Consider the following 18189-nt stretch of genomic DNA (forward strand, 5'->3'; position numbering starts at 1 on the left):
GTGGCAAGAGAGAGCAGGGGAGACGGAACTACAATTACGATGTTTCTGCGCATCTCGCAGAATGTTTCGGCCATCCTGCAACAGTGAGAAAGAACACCGAGCGGAGATATGCAAACCTATCATTTAGCACTACCATGTTATGCTGGGATTACTTAAACTTCCACGAGACAGCACACAAAGATCCAGGCACCTGGGAAAATGGGAGATAGTTCCCTTTGGCCTCCACCTCTTTGTTACTTCGGGAAGGAAAGAAATCTAGTCCCGACACGAACAGGTTGGTCTACAGAGATCCACTGACAGTGTGTGTCTCTGTTATGGTGGATTAGAATTTTACTCAAATACAGTCCTCTGTTTTAGGAAGTCTTCAAAATGTGTATGAGACCGCCAGTTTCATTTCACTTAGCCCTTGAATGTACTGGATCTTTCTCTAAGTTTCCTAACCAACCAGGCTCGTCTTTGGAAGAGTTTGGTCTATTTTTCTCAGCTAACTGTTGAAGGGGGTTTGTCTTTGCTTTTGGGGGTTGTTTCCGCCCATCCCCAAACAAATCTCTGGGATTATCCAAATAAACACCTTGTTACATCACGTTCCGGATATGGGGCGTTTTGCCACATGGGCCTTGAGCCAGCTGTGATTTGACCTGGGAAGTTTGCCTCCATGGGTGGTGTTAGCACTGAGTTTAGCAGGATTACAGAATAACTGTAATGTCATGTTCTTGGGCTACTGATGATTTGCCTTTGGTAACTCTAAACTTTGCCCAGACATCAGAGTTCTAAATCACTCTGTCACTGTCACTCTTTGGAAGAGGAGTGAGGCGCACTTATGTACGGTGACTATGCAAGTCTTGTGGACCCACCACATGAGCACACCTTCTGTTAGTTTGTGTCTTGTCTTCTCTTCTAGCATTTTATTTCCCGATCCCTGACTTGTGCCTGGACATCCAGATTCTTGTCTTGATGTGTTAGCTAATTTGCTTTCAAGAAGACTTAAATTTCTGGGGTCAACTGACCTGAGTTTCAGTTTTTGCCTCCTGTCAAGTGCAGGGATTGGACAAGATGGCTTCCAAAAACCTTGCCTGAACAAGTCTTCCAAGGTTCTCTGACATCCTGTTTTCATGCTAGGATCTCTTTTATTTAAGGCGGGGGGGGGGGGGGTGGTGGTGATGCATATAGGACGGCAGTATTTCATTTCCCAAAGCTTTGATCAAACTAAGTTGTCTGAGTACAGAACTGGTATCTCCACTCTCGTCTCCATATAAAATGGCATAAGTTGCTAACTATATGCAAGGAAGCATTTCTTGAGAAAATGTGAAAAATGTCAATGTGGTTAGAACTCTTTTACGATGCATACATATGATCTCTACTTTACAAAGTTGGTGATCTCTGTTCTCTTGCGGCCAGAAATCAACAAGAAAAAAAAATCAGTGAGCAGCTAGGGGGGCTGTGTTGCTGCCCTTTGAAGAGTAAAATGGCAAACTAAAAGTTATAAAAGAAATATCATTAATTGACTGAGGGTGATGATTTGGTGCCTAGTATTGTTCTGGTGTCATTATATAGCCCTGGGTTTATGATGGTTTGCTAAATGATGGTGCAATGGGAAACTTAATTTGTGCTAGCTGCTCTTCATGGTGGAATTAAGTTTATTAGGTTATTTAAAAGCAGTGGTCAAGGGGTGCCTGCGTGGCTCTGATGGTTGAGCATCCGACTTTGGCTCAGGACGTGATCTCATGGTTCGTGGGCTCAAGCCTCGCATTGGGCTCTCTGCTGTCAGCGCAGAGCTTGCTTTGGATCCTCTGTCCCTCCCTCTCTCTGCACCTTCTTGGCTCATGCTCTGTCACTCAAAAATAAATAAACACTAAAAAAAAAAGTTAGGGGTCAGAACAATCAGATTAAATATCACCATCTCAGCTTTTGGTTTCCCACGAAGACTTTTTCAGAATGGACAAACCACTACTGTGGAAGAGAATGGCCATCATTTTGAAAATGCCAGAGAAATAAATGGTGGAACTGTTAACCTTTGGTATCCACACAGCAAAGGGGCCTGACAAAGCTTATCACCCAGGTACTACTGTGCCAAAGCACAGTACATCTATTTTTCTGCTTCCTCAAAGTGGCCCTCTAAATATCTACATCAGATCATACGAATCCTCTCTTTCAAGTCCTTCTGTGTATTCCTTTGGCACTCATGATGAACCACACATTCCATATGATGGCTGAAAAATCCCTATGTTTATTTACTGCGTGTTTCCAGTGCTGGGACAGAGCAAGGCATGTAGTCTGCATCTGATGAACTTTTGCTGAATTAATGAAAATCCTGTGTCGTCTAGTCCCTGTTCATCTCTCCTCTTTGTTCATTTCCAGCCACTGTGGCCTTCTTACAGTGAGAACTGTGCCAAGCTCCTGTTCTACACCAGGCTACAACTTGAACCCCTTTTCTCTGTCTGGTTAAATTCTACCTTCTTCCAGACAAAACATCATTCTCTCAGGTTTTCAGGGATGCTGTAATCACGTCCTTTGTATTGTTCTTTCTTATAGCACCAAATTCTTCAATTTCAGAGGATTATCAAATTTCTTTTTCTTTTCTTATTTTTTTAAATGTTTATTTATGTTTGAGAGAGAGAGATGCAGGCGAGTAGGGGAGGGGCAGGGAGAGAGGAAGACACAGAATCCGAAGCAGGATCCAGGCTCTGAGTTGTCAGCACAGAGCCTGACGTGGGGCTCGAACTCACAAACCACGAGATCATGACCTGAGCCAAAGTCGGATGCTCAACTGACTGAGCCACCAAGGAGCCCCAAGATGACCAAATTTCTAATTACATAATTACTTATTTGAATATTAGTTTATAATTTCTCCCATTAGGCTACACGATCAATTTCCACGGGGGCAGAGATTGTGCCAGCTTCAAAACTGTATATTCTGTAAGTAATACAGTCTATATATAGTGCATGCTCAATAAATATTGATTCAAAAAATTATTTCAGAGGAACCACTGGCATGCTAAAATTAAATTTTTATTTACTTATCCTAAATATGTAACACATGTAGACAGTTTTTTTTTAAAAAAGAGGAGACAGTGAAAAGCAAGTCCCCCAGTTTCTAGCCCCAGAAGTGACTTCTCCTATGATATATGTATCTATATATATGTATCTCCTTCCAGAGATAATCTGTGAGAATAAGCACATATTCATATCCACATTTATATCCAGTAAATGTTCTCTGAGGAATGAATTAGTAAATCACTTCTATTTTCACAAACCCATTATGAAAGTTTTTAGGGGGCACCTGGATGAGAGCTTTTCATTTTGTGCATAAAACTATATAAAATAAGTCTCACCTAGGCAACAAAGAAAAAAAAATAGTTTAGCCAGCTCAGAAAAACAAGAAAACCTTGTCATATTGATTCTTTTTGTCCTTGTTTATAGCTCTGGATTAGAAAATAAGCATGAATACAGAATGTCACCCAACACCTGTAAAGAAATGAGATTTCTTTAATGAGGTGACCAAAAAAGTTTTTCATTCCTCAAAAGAGAAAATGACATTTTTAGCATGTCCCCCCCCCACCCCCCGTAATAGAAACTTCCTGATGAAAGAGAAACCATTCGGGTTCTTAACTGAGGAACTGGAGGCACAGCCAGGAATGAGGTACGGCATCTCTACATAGCACTCCTGGGACTCACAGTCCAAGCTAGATCCTAGGATGTTGGCCACACACAGTTCTGGCTCAGCCAACAACAGAATAAAAACCACATACATCTCTGGTTTGCTCTGGTTTCTCCAATCCTACCAGAGGAGCAATCACTGCCGGCCTCACATTCTGTTCTGCGGTCCTCACTGGCCTCTTTGTTCCGAGAAGGTCTGTTCTGAGCTGGTTCCCAATGCCTAGATACATTTCCTAAAGCTGCTATCACAAAATACCACCAGCTTGGTGGCTTCAACCAACAGAAACGCACTGTCCCATAGTTCTGGAGGTAAGAAGTCCAAAATCAAGGTGTCAGCAGGCCACGTGCCCTCCGAAGACTCTACGGAACGTTCTTTGTCCAGTTTTTGATGTCGCCAATAATCCTTGGCATCTCTTGCCATACAGCTGGATCACTCCATCCTCTGCCTCCACTGTCACATGGCCTTTGCCCCACGGTCCCCCCCAGTGTTATTACATGGCCTTCCTGTAAGGATACCAGTCATTGGATTTAGGGCACACCTAATCTAGTATGACTTCATTTTAACTTAATTATATCTGCAAAGACTGCATTTCCAAATATCATCACATTCTAAAGTTCCAGGTGAGCATGAATCTTTGGGGGACACTATACAACTCAACCTAGTACCCAAGGCTGATGACCTGTGACAGAGGGAAGTGGATGTCAGCGCCCAACTGAACGTCTCCGTAAACGCAAACATGGCGGCTCCCGCCGACTGCAGCTTCTTCCCAGCCCACAGAACCCAAGTTTCTTCACACGTGTCCCCCACGCACCTACAGTTAACACCACCACATTCTCACACTGCTTATTTTTAGGTCGAGGATGACTTTTATCGCCTTTCACAAAAATCTTTTTCACTGCTGATCCTCGCAAGACAGCAACAACAAAGCTCCATCCTACACTGGAGTTTTCAATGGTTGAACAATCTTGGAGCTAAGACCTCGCCTCCAGGCAGGGCCTTCCCTGATGGAAACATTGGTCTCGCACTGCGTTGTGATTTAAGAAGTGGCTCTTTGTTAAGATCCCGGTTATACAAGTGAAAAATACACCACCCACACAAGCAGCGAGACTGTCCGCCTGGTGTGATGGGGATATTTTGGGTGGTACTCTGGGGGAGTTATGAATGGGTTGGGCTGCGTTCCCTATTTTCAACTGTTAGCCAGTGGAAGCTGCTTTCCTCCTGGGGCAGGAACGAACCTGTTTGGCTGACGACACCTGTGCACAGAAAATACCACTTGCAGAGCCCGCTGGGCAGTGTAAACATCGAAAAGACGACACCTCCAGAGAAAGATAAAGTTGGCCCACAGTGAATGTGGACACTGGGATGATTTCTGAGGTGGTGAAGCAGAATCCTTGACCTCAAGGAACTGTGTGCGTGGTCAGCTGGATAATCAACAGCCTGTTCCGTTCTTACGCGAGGAACCCAACATGTTCTCTTAGTAGCGGTAAAGACCCATTTCCCTGATTAGGCGCCTTTCCTAACACCACCACATTCTTATCCAACCCCGTTTCCTCCATTCACCTCCAATTCCTGGCCCTGCAAACTTATTAGAGGTGTCGCCCGATTCTTCAGCAAGTCTCTAAGTATCCCAATAGGAGACACGACCTCACCATTTATAAAATTAGTATAAACGCTCAGATAAAATAGTAACAAGATGTTTGCACTATCCTGTGGAAACAGCATTCACTTATCCACCGATATTCGAATGTCCAAAATGCTCTAGGAAATCTGCTAGGTGTGAGGGCAACAGAGTGAATAAGGTGGGGTCTCTCCTCAGTCTCTGAGCTGCTACAAACAAAGTCACAGGTGGCCTGATCATGTCAGGCCAAAACTACTTGAAAAGAAAACCCAAGGAAACTTGCCTCCTATTTCGGGAGGGAATGTTCCTTGGGTGGGTCACGTGAGAGAATCCCCTTTGGAGTAAAATAGTTCCTCGTGGAGTAGTATGTGAAGTGCTGCATTTCTGAGCGAGATAAAAAAGGCCAGAGCTGTTCTCAGGAGGGAGGCTTTACCTGCTTTGGTCAATACATCACTTGGCCATCAGAGCGATGCTGTCACCTTACCACGCACGGAGAAGAGAGAGAGTAGAAGCCAGAAGTCAGCATTTAGAGAAGCGGGATAATGCTTCACCAACCCTGCTGTCATCACGTACTCACTCGAATGTGTTAATAAAATGAACGCTTCAGGAAACCAAAAGCAGCAACTCCAATTTAAGAGATGATGTGAAGGGAAACTGTTGCCTTTTACAGAGACTACAGGAGTCTTGCTTGACAGAAGAGTGGTAATGTCAGAGGGAGAAAAGGACGTCTGCTCTAGGAATCAGAAGAATCTTCTCCTACATCCTTCCTCCACCACTCACTAGCTTTGGGCCCTTGGGAAAGCTCTCTCGTTTCTCCGGGGTTGAATTTCCTAGGGAATGACAATGTCCGTACCAACATACTGTGCCCGAGACATGAAAGTCCCTCAGGAAATAAGTTATATGGGTCCTATGAAATAAATTCAGGAGGAAACGAGGCAATGGCAAATTACCACATTCTATTATGTATGAAATGAGTATAAGGTGAGAAGCAATACCACAAAATATTTATATGTGGTACTAATAGAAACTTGACATTTCTAAAGACCACAGGGATCTCCTCGTCTCCTATTATTATTTATGGAAAGACGAATGACACGTAGCCACATACATGTGGATGTATATATGTATATATACTTGTGTGTGTGTATATGTATATATACGTATGTATATGTATATATATACACACACACACACATATACATACACAGAGAGAGAACATGCAATGACTTACACACATTACACTATATGTACACATATATAATCAAAAATATACATGAATGATTAATGCCTAATTTGAGGTCACAGAGGGTCCAGGGTAACAACAGAGACCAGAAGTACTTGGGTTGCTGCTGCTTCTGTCTTTAAACGTCACATTCCAGACAAGTGTATTTTGGGGAACATCCACAGGTTCTTCTGAAATTGACTCACACTGGTCTCTAGAGCACATGGATTTAAAATTTTTTTTGATGTTTATTACGTTTTGAGAGAAAGAGAGACAGAGACAGAGACAGCATGAGTGGGGAGGGGCAGAGAGGGAGGGAGACACAGGATCCGAAGCAGGCTCCAGGCTCTGAGCTGTCAGCACAGAGCCTGATGCGGGGATTGAACTCATAAACCGCGAGAGCATTACTGAGCCATAGCCAGACGCTTAACCAACTGAGCCACCCCAGGTGCCCTTAGAGCACATGGGTTTTGCTTTGGGACCCTTCCTCTAGATGTCTTAACAGGTAAATTAAATGTAAAGTCGTAATAGGGGTATAAGGCCCTTCCAGTTCAAGCTGCTACAGGAGAAATCAATGGTTATTTGAAGACTTTAAATAACCAAGTATGAAACAGTTGGGTCATTGCAAGAGAAACCAAAAATTCAGGTAAAAGTTTGAGATTTTCCAGGGTTGAATAAAGTGCCACCTATAGCATTCAGAGGTTATTTTTCTCTTGTGCAAATTTGAAAAAAATAAATAAAATGGACACAAACCATGCAACAGAAAAGTCTACAGGTATGCCTAAGAACGTCCCTTTCTTTCCTCCTTAGTATTAGCTTTATATTATCCAAATGGCAGTAGTATTGAATTCAATTAAACAAACATTTATGGAGCTCTTAATGTGTACCAGGCATCAGTCTAAGTGCCGGGGACATAATGGAATGGAATAATCGGGTGACTTTTTTGGTGAAGGGCTACAGAGTAAATACGTCATACTCTGTCATAAGTAGCCGGCTCTGCTGTAGTGGCACCAAAGCGGCCTCATGGAGACTCTATTCTAAGGATGACACAACCAACATTCTGGGGTTAGAGACAGGCAACAAACAAAATAAGTGCAATTTATTTTTTTTTTTAATTTTTTAAGTTTATTTTCAGAAAGAGTGCGAGGGTGTGCAAGCAGGGGAGGGGCAGAGAGAGAGGGAGAGAATGTCAAGCAGGCTCTGAGCTGTCAGCACAGAGCCCAACGTTGGGTTCGATCCGACGAACCACGAGATCATGACCTGAGCCAAAATCAAGAGTCAGCTGCGTAAGCGACTGAGCCACCCAGGCGCCCCCGAATAAACTGCAATTTAAAACAGGGTGATCAAGGTAGGCCTTATTGAGAAAGTGACTTCGAAACAAAGATTTGAAGTTGGTGAGAGAGTTATATTTGGGAGAACATTTCAGGAAAAGGACTGAAGGCACAAAAGCACTAACATGGGAAGAACCTGGAGGCCAGTGAGGCTGGAATAAAAGCAAGTGAGAAAAGAAGAGGAAAGGCAGATAGATCATGTGAGGTCTTGCAAACCATGTAACTGGAAGACACCGATGGAAGATTCTGAGAAGTGTGCTCTGATGTCTGTGTTAAAAGGATCACTGCTGACCAGAGATTGTAAGAGAGCAAGAGCGAAAACAGAAAGTTATTCTGGAAGAGATTCTAATAATCCAGGTGAGAAGTCAGAGGGCCTGGACCAGGGTGGAAGAAATGGTATGAAGTCTGCAGTCCTGGTTATATTTTGAGGGAAGAGCCCAAAAGAACTTCTGAAGGGTACATGTGGGATATTATGACTGTAGAGTTTTATTGGGAACTGCTAAAAACTTAACTTGCAATCGAATGTAACACACACGTTATTTAGCACATCGTGGATAAGTGAAAGTAAAAACAGAGAAAGTCAGGGTCAACTTCTGTTCTGTATTTCTAGCAATTAACACGGACACAATGACTGAGAAAACCCAATTCCTTTTAGATTCAGAAAACTTTCATTCTGTATCTACTCCAAATTATCATCATGAGGATTCACCTATGTTAAGTGGTTTCTAAGCAGTTCCTATCCGACAGAGTAACTCTGATGTGACTCTAGGCCAGTTGCTTGATCCTACAGACAATATATCCCAATACGAGTTCCAGCAATTATAAGTGTGGCATCATGCTTAGTGAAAAAGTAGTTCTGTGTCAAATGTTCCTGAATACTTTAGCTCCTTCTCAGAGACTCAAAACACAGAGTAAGATGGGAAAGACTCTGTAACCCTGCAGGAAAAAGAGTTTCTTTACCCACAAATCTGTTTAACCCTAACCTTTTTCTCTTGCTTCCACCTTTTCTACTTGCTCCTATCCTGACTGGGGAAAAAAAAAATTCCATGGACTCAAGATAAATAGAAGATTTAACTTCTAGCCGAGAAAGAGAAACACTTCTCTTCTAGATCTAAGAAGCATTATACAACTTATTCCCAAATAATCTTGTCCTGCTTATTTCGCAAAGTAGTTGCAAATGCAACTACGTACACAGAAGTATTCTGCACACTGTCTAAGGTATCTAGCGCATGGGCAAAGTAAGTGTTTTACATAAAGAAGAGAAGTCCAAGGAAAGACGCTTCAAACCAGGAACAAACAAAAATAGTCTGGGTTCCCACACAGGCTTAGAACACTGGAATAAAGGCAACCTTGAGACCGCAAAGCATTCCCAGTGACAAATACTCTCATCATTGTGCTGAAAAGGTCAGGTTATTTTTGTTAAAAAGCTACTCTTTGGAGAGAGTGACATTACCAAGATGGCAACATAGACTGTCCCTGACACTGTTCCCCTTCACAAGAACAACAAATGTTCCTGTAAGAGACACCACTGAGAAAACCCTAGAGCAGACAAAATTGACTTTAAACCAAAAACAGTAAAAGAAGAAAAGTTCATCATAAAATTATAAAGGGGTCAATCCATCACAAAGATTTAACAAATGTAAGCGTTTATGCACTCAAGAACGGAGCACCTAAATACATAAAGCAAAAGCTAACAGAGCTAAAAGGAAAAAGAAACAGCAATACAATAATATTTGGGGGTTTCAATACTACACTCTCTAATGGTGGATAGATAACCCAGACAGCATCAATAAGGTAATAGCACATATGAACACTACTATAAACCAAATGGACCTAACAGACATATATAGAACATTTTATCAGTCAACAACAGAGTACACATAATTACCAAGTGCACATGGAACATTTTCTAGGGGAGAACATGTGTTAGGCAACCAAAACAGTCTTAAGTCTTAGCAAATACAAGAAAACTAAAATCGTGTCAACTATCTTCTCTGACCATAATGGTATAAAACTAGAAGTAACAGGAGGAAAACTAGAAAGCTCATACATAAGTGGAAATTAAACAACACTCTCCTGAACGACTGATGGGTCAAAGGGGAAATAAATTATTATTAGACAAATGAAAATGGAAACAACATACCAAAATTTATGAGATACAGCAAAAACAGATCCAAGAGGAAAGTACATAACAATAAATACCCATCTTGAAAACAATCTCAAAGAAAGCACCCAACTCCATACCTCAGGGAACCAGAAAAACAAGAACTGAGCCCAAATTTAGCAGAAGGAAGTAAATAATAAATATCAGAGCAGAAATAAATGAAACGTAGAGCAGGAGTGCGATTGAAACGATTGACAAACTTACAGTTAAAAAACAAACCAGAGTTGATGCTGTGAAAAGATAAATTTGGCAAACCGTTAGCTAGACCAAGGAAAAAAACAAAGGACCCAAATCAGCAAAATTGTCAATGAAAGAGGCATTACAACTGATACCACAGAAATACAAAAGGTCATAAGGAATTACTATGAACTATATGCCAACCAATTAGACAACTTAGAAGAAGTGGAAAAATTCTCAGAAAAATGCAATCTACCAAGACTGAATCAGGAAGAAATAGAAAATCTAAACAGGCCAATTACTAGCAAGGAGATTGAATCAATAATCAAAAATTTCCCAAAGAGAAGTCCAATACCATACTGCTTTGCTGATGAATTTTACCAAACACTTAAACAAGAATTAACATCAAGCCTTCTTAAACTCTTCCAAAAACTCAGAGAGGAGTGAGCACTCTTGAACTCATTTTATTAGGCCAGCATTACCCTGAATGATAACAAAGCCAGAAGGGATAGTAGGAGAAAACGACAAATCAATATTTCTAATGAATATGGATAAAAAAATTCTCAATAAAATACTAGCAAACTAAATTCAATAGCACATTAAAAGGTTAACTGATCATGATCAACTGAGATTTTAGTATATGTGCTGCCGAAGCAAGCACAATGATCAACTGAGATTTATCCTTGGGATGCAAGGATGGTTCAGTATACACAAATCAATAAATATGATAAATCATGTTAATACAACAGGAGAGAAAAACATATAATCGTCTCAAAAGACACAGAAATAACTTTTGTCAAGATTCAACATCCATTCATGATAAAAAAAAACACTAAACAAATTAGGTATTAGGTATAGAAAGAACATACTAACAGAATAAAGGGCATATTTTCATGAAAAGCCTACAGGAAGTCCTAGCCAGGGCAATCAGGCAAAATAAATAAAAGACATCAATACTGAAAAGGAAGAAGTAAAACTGACTTTCTTATAGATGACATGATTTTATATATGCAAACTCATGAAGACTCAACCAAAACACTGTTAGACCTTATCAATAAATTCAGTAAGGTTGCAGTATACGAAATTAACACAAAAAATCAGTAGTATTTCTATACACTAACAACAAATTTTCTGAAAAAAAAATAAAGAAATCGATCCCATTTATAATAGCATCAAAAACAATAAAATACTTAGGAATAAATTTAACTAAGGAGCTGAAAATTTTCTACTCTAAAAACTGCAAAACAGGGGCGCCTGGGTGGCGCAGTCAGTTAAGCGCCGACTTCAGCCAGGTCACGATCTCGCGGTCCGGGAGTTCGAGCCCCGCGTCAGGCTCTGGGCTGATGGCTCGGAGCCTGGAGCCTGTTTCCGATTCTGTGTCTCCCTCTCTCTCTGCCCCTCCCCCGTTCGTGCTCTGTCTCTCTCTGTCCCAAAAATAAATAAACGTTGAAAAAAAAAATAAAAAATAAATAAAAAAAATAAATAAATAAAAAATAAAAACTGCAAAACAGTGAAGAAAGAAATCAAAGAAGACACAAATAAATGTAAAGGTATCCCATGTTCATGGACTGAAAGAATTTTTATTGTTAAAATGTCCATACCACCTAGAGCCATCTATATAGATTCAATGTAATCCCCATCAGGATTCCAATGGCATTTTTTACAAAGGTAGAAAAAACAATTGTAAAATATATCAGAATCAGAAAAGACCCCAATAGCCAAAACAATCCTGGGAAAGAACAAAGTGGGAGGCATCACACATCCTGATTTCAAGCTGTATTATAAAGCTACAGTAATTACATAAAACTATAGTAATCAAAACAGTATGGTACTGATATAAAAATAGATACATAGATCAATGGAAAAGAATCAACAGTCCAGAAATAAACCCACGCATGTACGGTTAATGGATACTTGACAAGGGAGCCAAGAACACCCAGTAGAGATGTTGTCTTCAGTAAATGGTGCTGGGAAATTGGATATCCACATGTTAAAGAATAAAACTAGACCCCTGACATTAGTCAAAAAGGATTAAAGACTTAAATGTAAGACAAGAAACTCCTAGAAGGAAACATAGGAAAAAGGCTTCTTGACATGGGCAAAGATTTTTTGGATGGGACACCCCAAGTACAAGCGACAAAATTAAAAATACACGAGTGTAACTACATCAAACCAAAACACTTCTGCACAGCATAAACAACAATCAACAAAATGAAAAGACAACAACATACAGAATGGGAAAAAAAATATTGGCAAACTATATATCTGCTTAGAGGTTAATATCCAAAATATATGAAGAACTTATACAACTCAAAAGCAAAAAAATCAAATAGTCCAATTAAAAAATGGGTTCTTCTATTCAAGAGCTTGAATAGACAATTTTCCAAAGAAGATATACAAATGGCCAACAGATGAAAAGGTGCTCAACATCACTAACCACTAACCAGAGAAACACAAATTGCAATCACAGTTAGATGACATCTCACACTTGTTAAGAATGGATATCACTGAAAAAGGTAGGAGATAACAAACACTGGCCGGATGTGGAGAAAAGGGAAGCCTCATGCACTGCTGGTGGGAATGTAAGTTGGTGCAGCTACTATGGAAGACAGTATGGAGGTTCCTGAAAAAAATTAAAAAGAGAACTACTATATATTTATCAATTCTGCTTCTGCGAATATATCCAAAGAAAAAGAAAACACTATGTTGAAGAGACATCTACATCCCCTTGTTCACAGCAGCACTATTTTTACAGTGGCCAAGGCAGGAAAGCAAGCTAAGTGTCCAGTGATAGACAAATGAATAGAGAAGACGTGGGGTATATACACAACCAAATATTATTCAGCCATAAAAAAAGAAAATCCTGCAATTTGCAACATGGATGGACCCTGAGGGTGAAATTAGAGAAATATAAATGCTGTGTGATCTCATTTATTTGTGAAATCTAAAAAACGAAAACAAACCAAACCATAGAAAAAGAGGTCATTTGAGGTTACCATGGGATGGGAAATTGGATGAGAATACTCAAAAGGTACAAACTTCCAGCTATATGATCACCGAAGTCCTGGGGATGTAATGTACAACAGAAGGACTTCAGTTAACATTGCTGTATGGTCTATTTGAAAGTTAAGAGAGTAAGTCTTGAACACTCATCACAAGGAGAAAACTTTTTTTTTAATCGATATGAAATGATGGACGTTAAATTATGGTGGTAATCATTTCACAATACGTGCTAGTCAAATCATGACGTTGTGCACTTTAAACTTACACAGTGCTGCGTATCGATTATATCTAAATAAAACTGGGTAATAAAAACTACCTTGTAAGCTGTGGATAAAATGTTAATTAGGGTATCAAGTAACCAAAAAGAGTGTGTGGAAAAACATGTGAAAACCCACGTTAGTGACAAGGAAAAAAAAAACACCCTGAGATTTTATACTATGCTTGAATTCAAATATATGTTATTTTCTGGACTGCTTAAGATATGCATTTCATCTTGAAAACAAATATTTAATATTTTTTGACTACAAAAGTATACATTATCACTATCGAAAATTAAAGTACAGAGTATTTGGGGCGCCTGGGTGGCGCAGTCGGTTAAGCATCCGACTTCAGCCAGGTCACGATCTCGGGGTCCGTGAGTTAGAGCCCCGCGTCAGGCTCTGGGCTGATGGCTCAGAGCCTGGAGCCTGTTTCCGATTCTGTGTCTCCCTCTCTCTCTGCCCCTCCCCCGTTCATGCTCTGTCTCTCTCTGTCCCAAAAATAAATAAACGTTGAAAAAAAAATTAAAAAAAAAATAAAGTACAGAGTATTTAAAATTAAAAAAAAAATAGATGATGGGGACTAAAGAGTACAGTTAACATGATGAGCACTGAGCAACGTATAGAATTGTTGGGTCACTCACCTGAAACGTAACACTGTATGTTAACTGTACTGGAATTAAAACTAAAAAACTGAATAAAAATAAAAAAAAATTAAAAACATTTATTTTGAGAGAGTGCATGTGAGAGTGAAGAGGGGAGGGGTGGAGAGACACAGGGAGAAGGAGAATCCCAAGCAGGCTCTGAACTGTCAGCACAGAGCCCCAGTGTGGGGCTTGATCCCGTGAACAGCGAGATCATGACCTGAGCTGAAATCAAGAGTTGGATGCTTAGCTGACTGAGCGACCCAGGTACCCCAAAATACAAAAAGGTTTAAAAATAAAATTAAAAAACAATCTTAGCCCACTACAGATAATTGATCAACCATAAAATCCTGGTCCATTTCCATTTAATTTTTCTACATGTACGTATTACAAGCACAATTTCCTTTTTATACAACGAGGACCATACATATAATTTTTTACTTTTCCTTTTTTACTGAACTGGATAGGACATCTCCCTCTGCCCTTAGATATTGTTCCGTAAGTTTACTGTCTTCAGAAAAGTTTGTCATGTGGATACATGGGGGGTGGGGGTGGGTGTTCTTCCAAGAGGGGTGGGGCAATGGCTTTACCCCCATGTCCACTGTGTAAAGAGTTGAAAGGGCAATTTTCAAACACAGCTCTCTGCGCACATCTCTGACAGGGTCCTCAGGATAAATTGCCGGAAATAAAAATTCTGGGTCCGAGCACACAATTTTGAGGTTTTGCTACATGCTATCAAAATGCTAGCACCTTCCTGGAGAGAAATTTATATTCCCAACAGCAGGTGCCTAAGAACGTTTAGCTCCTGTGACTCCCCACCACTAACTACGGCCTTAAAAAAATAGTTGCACATTTCTCATTGTTACACATTTTTATTTTTGGTTTGATTTGTATTTTTTTGATTACCAGTGAGCTTGGACGTTTTTTCATGTTCCTTAGAGAGATTTCCTCTCCGTGAATTTATGTGTGCTGCCTACATTTCTATTGAGAGTGTTCATCTTTTAAAGAAATTATTCGTAAGAGTATATTGTGATATTTTTACTAATGCCTTGTTGCCACTTCACTTTTAGACAAAAGTCTTTCCAATCCACAACACAGGCATTGTCTTTCCTCCAGCATTATGGGCTAAAAAGTCAATTTAAACAATTCAGGCCGCCGCAAAGATTGCACCTAGAAAACTTCAGTCAGTCTCAACCCCAAACAGGTGAGGACACCTGGGGATTCCTTAGCCCACAGGAATGTTCTATCAAGACCTTTTCCAGAAACAGTGCCTGTGATCCATGGTCTTTCTGATTTAAGTGCCACGGCCAACTCCTAAGTAATTCAGGATTCGTTGTTGCCGTGTTTTGATTCTGGCTCTTCCTACTTCCTGGCAGTCCTGGTCTTGGGGGTTCCGCTGTGAAAGTGAAGGGAGGGGATACAGAGGTAGAGACGCCCCGATCTGACAGCGTTATGCCTTCCCACTCCTTTTGTTCCAAGGCACTGGTGTTGGCAGGCCTCTTGAGCACAAGGGTCCTGTGCCTGGGTTTATTTTCACTTACATCCACATGACTGTTGGTAAGAACACAGCTGCCTATCGCAGATGCTAAACAATCGGTTGTTTAATGACCCTGCTGCTGCGGTTTCTACCCCACAAGTGGGGTGGGGGGAGCGCGTGCCCGTTGACACAACCTCGCTGGCACCAGCGAAGCCACGCGGAAGAATGCTCTGATGTGAGATTTTCTGCAGTGATGAGAAACATACTTGAGTTGTTCTCCCTCCGTTTCACAACTTTTGTCTACCAGCCACTGGCAGAAGTCACCATTTCTTCAGCTAAGAGATGCTGCTTTCCAAAATCCTTTGGCAGAGTCTCCCAGAGATTTGTTTTTCTGCTCCTTCCTAATTTAGAAACAGTCTTCAAAGGAAACACACACACACACACACACACACACACACACACACACACACCCCAACTAGCCAACCTAACAAATCCATGTGAGAAGACACCAACTCTGATGTAATTTTGTATTTCTTTCCCACAAAGTTTCAGAGTTTATCATCTACGACCAATACAATCTGGACGGCACAGTTTGAAGGGAGAAGGGAAACAAAAATGTGTATACCCCCAGATCATTCTCTATTCAAGGAGCACCATGTGATACAAATTCAAGATTTTATTAAAAACGACTTGTAAGTTAACACAATACCTTGATGGTTAAGGAAAGCTTTTCACAAAGCAAAATAATGAGTTCTGTGAATAAACAGAAGAGCGAACAGTGTTAGTGGTGACATTTAAGTGATCGCCTGATTTTTTAATTATTCTTTTGAGAACACGCACCTTAGTGAACATCTATTCAAGGAGCTGAGGTCTGTGCCTCCTCTGGAATTTGCAGTTGAATTAGAGCTTTGTTTCCTGCCTTTGGCAGTGGTAAGGAAACAAATGGAAATGATTTTGAGAACTTATAAAAATCTACCACCTACCAAAAGCATGTTAAGAGGTGAAGTGCTAAGTGCTAGAAGGAGAGAGTGGAAAAGCGACACACACCTTGTATTTATTGGTGGCATACAGTAACAGGGAACAGAAGTAGTAACAAGGAAGAGGAGTAACGAGAAGTCCAGCCCATGCCAACCCTTTATTTGTTCTTGGCTGTCAGGGGTTTCCGGCTGATCTTTTTCGATTTGTCATTATTTTTCTTCGGCGGTTCTGGGTTCGCCTGCATGTGTCTGCCGTAGAGGCTGAAAAGAGAGAGGAAGAAACGTGAGATACACCTTGCTAACACAGGAAAAGCTTTTACTGGTAGGGCTTTGGAGAACAGATTATTATTATCCAGGAATATTCAGGAAGCCAGAGAAGACTAAAAGATGCCTTCTGCTGTCTCCGGCTCATACCTTTTATTTAGGAATTTGAAATTCTCTTCCACACGCGTGCACACACGCGCAGTGCATGATGAGGTCAATTCTGGACAAGTGTCCCGGAATTTCACGTTCACTGGGCAGAGTGTGACAACACCGAAGGCAGAAGAGATCTGGGGCTGTGAGAACCGGTAATGCTCAGCCCAGCTGTTCCGGAATGAAGCTCTAACGGCTGTGAGCGTTTAAGTCGACAATGACAAAAACTGGGTCGAACTGAAGAGACAGAGTGTCCATTTGGTGAAAAGCGAGCATCATGCCTGGCCGGAAAGCCCAGGGGCTGGATAATGTGACAGAGAGCAATGGTGTCCGAGCCTGCTCAGGCTGCTCACACGTGATTGATGGCAGTGGGACGGCGACCACACATCAATGCCGCGTTAATAAGTACCGTTGATTAAATGTTGACAAAGTACCCGACAATTACAGCGGGTGGCATTCATCCCAGAGCGACGCTAGCCTGTGGCGACGAGGATTGAACCAAACGGCAGATAATAATTAATCGATAATTTATGAGTGCTTCTGATTAAACAAAATTAAAAGCCACCCTAAAATAAATACGGCTCAATCTTAACCCCCCTTATTGATATAATTGTGTCCGAGAGAGAGCCTGGCGTGTGTCTCAGTTCCTCCGGGGAAAGGCAATGCCTGATCTGCCTGTTGTGATGGTCTTGTGCCAACTGAATGGGACGGGATGACACAAGGACTGACCTCCCGGCACAAGGTGTCCCTCGTTCTAAAGTCCACTCAAGGCATCGACACCTCTCTTTTTTTTTTTTTTAATTTTTTTTTCAACGTTTTTATTTATTTTTGGGACAGAGAGAGACAGAGCATGAACGGGGGAGGGGCAGAGAGAGAGGGAGACACAGAATCAGAAACAGGCTCCAGGCTCTGAGCCATCAGCCCAGAGCCCGACGCGGGGCTCGAACTCACGGACCGCGAGATCGTGACCTGGCTGAAGTTGGACGCTTAACCCACTGCGCCACCCAGGCGCCCCCATCGACACCTCTCTTGATGCTCGCACCCTGCCAGGCAAACTGGTGGCATCTACCAATGCTCTTGAGGACGTGGACAGTGTGGCTGGCAGGCCAAGGGATGGACCTAGCACACAGAGCTGGCCAACTGATGGAGCAGTTAGGGCGGGTTGACAGGTGATAGTGTGGTCTATCTTCTCCAGAGGCTTCCGAACGTCTCCCTAGGAGTGCTCCAAGCAGGTCCCACCAGCAGTG

At 41.4% G+C, this 18189-nt stretch overlaps 1 protein-coding gene across 3 annotated transcripts in view; it reads right to left on the bottom strand.

Annotated features, from left to right (window-relative positions):
- Positions 1-16212: 16212 nt before the first annotated feature.
- The window catches only part of RSU1 (Ras suppressor protein 1), a 203532-nt gene continuing 201555 nt past the window's right edge, over positions 16213-18189 (bottom strand). For all 3 annotated transcript variants that reach the window (XM_043564678.1, XM_043564679.1, XM_043564677.1), the window contains one exon: positions 16213-16789. In XM_043564678.1, the coding sequence (XP_043420613.1) occupies positions 16687-16789 (103 nt within the window). In that variant the 3' untranslated portion in view covers positions 16213-16686. The remainder of the gene's footprint in view (positions 16790-18189) is intronic.

The sequence above is a fragment of the Prionailurus bengalensis genome, chromosome B4, assembly GCF_016509475.1.
Source record: "Prionailurus bengalensis isolate Pbe53 chromosome B4, Fcat_Pben_1.1_paternal_pri, whole genome shotgun sequence".
NCBI classification, from domain to species: domain Eukaryota; kingdom Metazoa; phylum Chordata; class Mammalia; order Carnivora; family Felidae; genus Prionailurus; species Prionailurus bengalensis.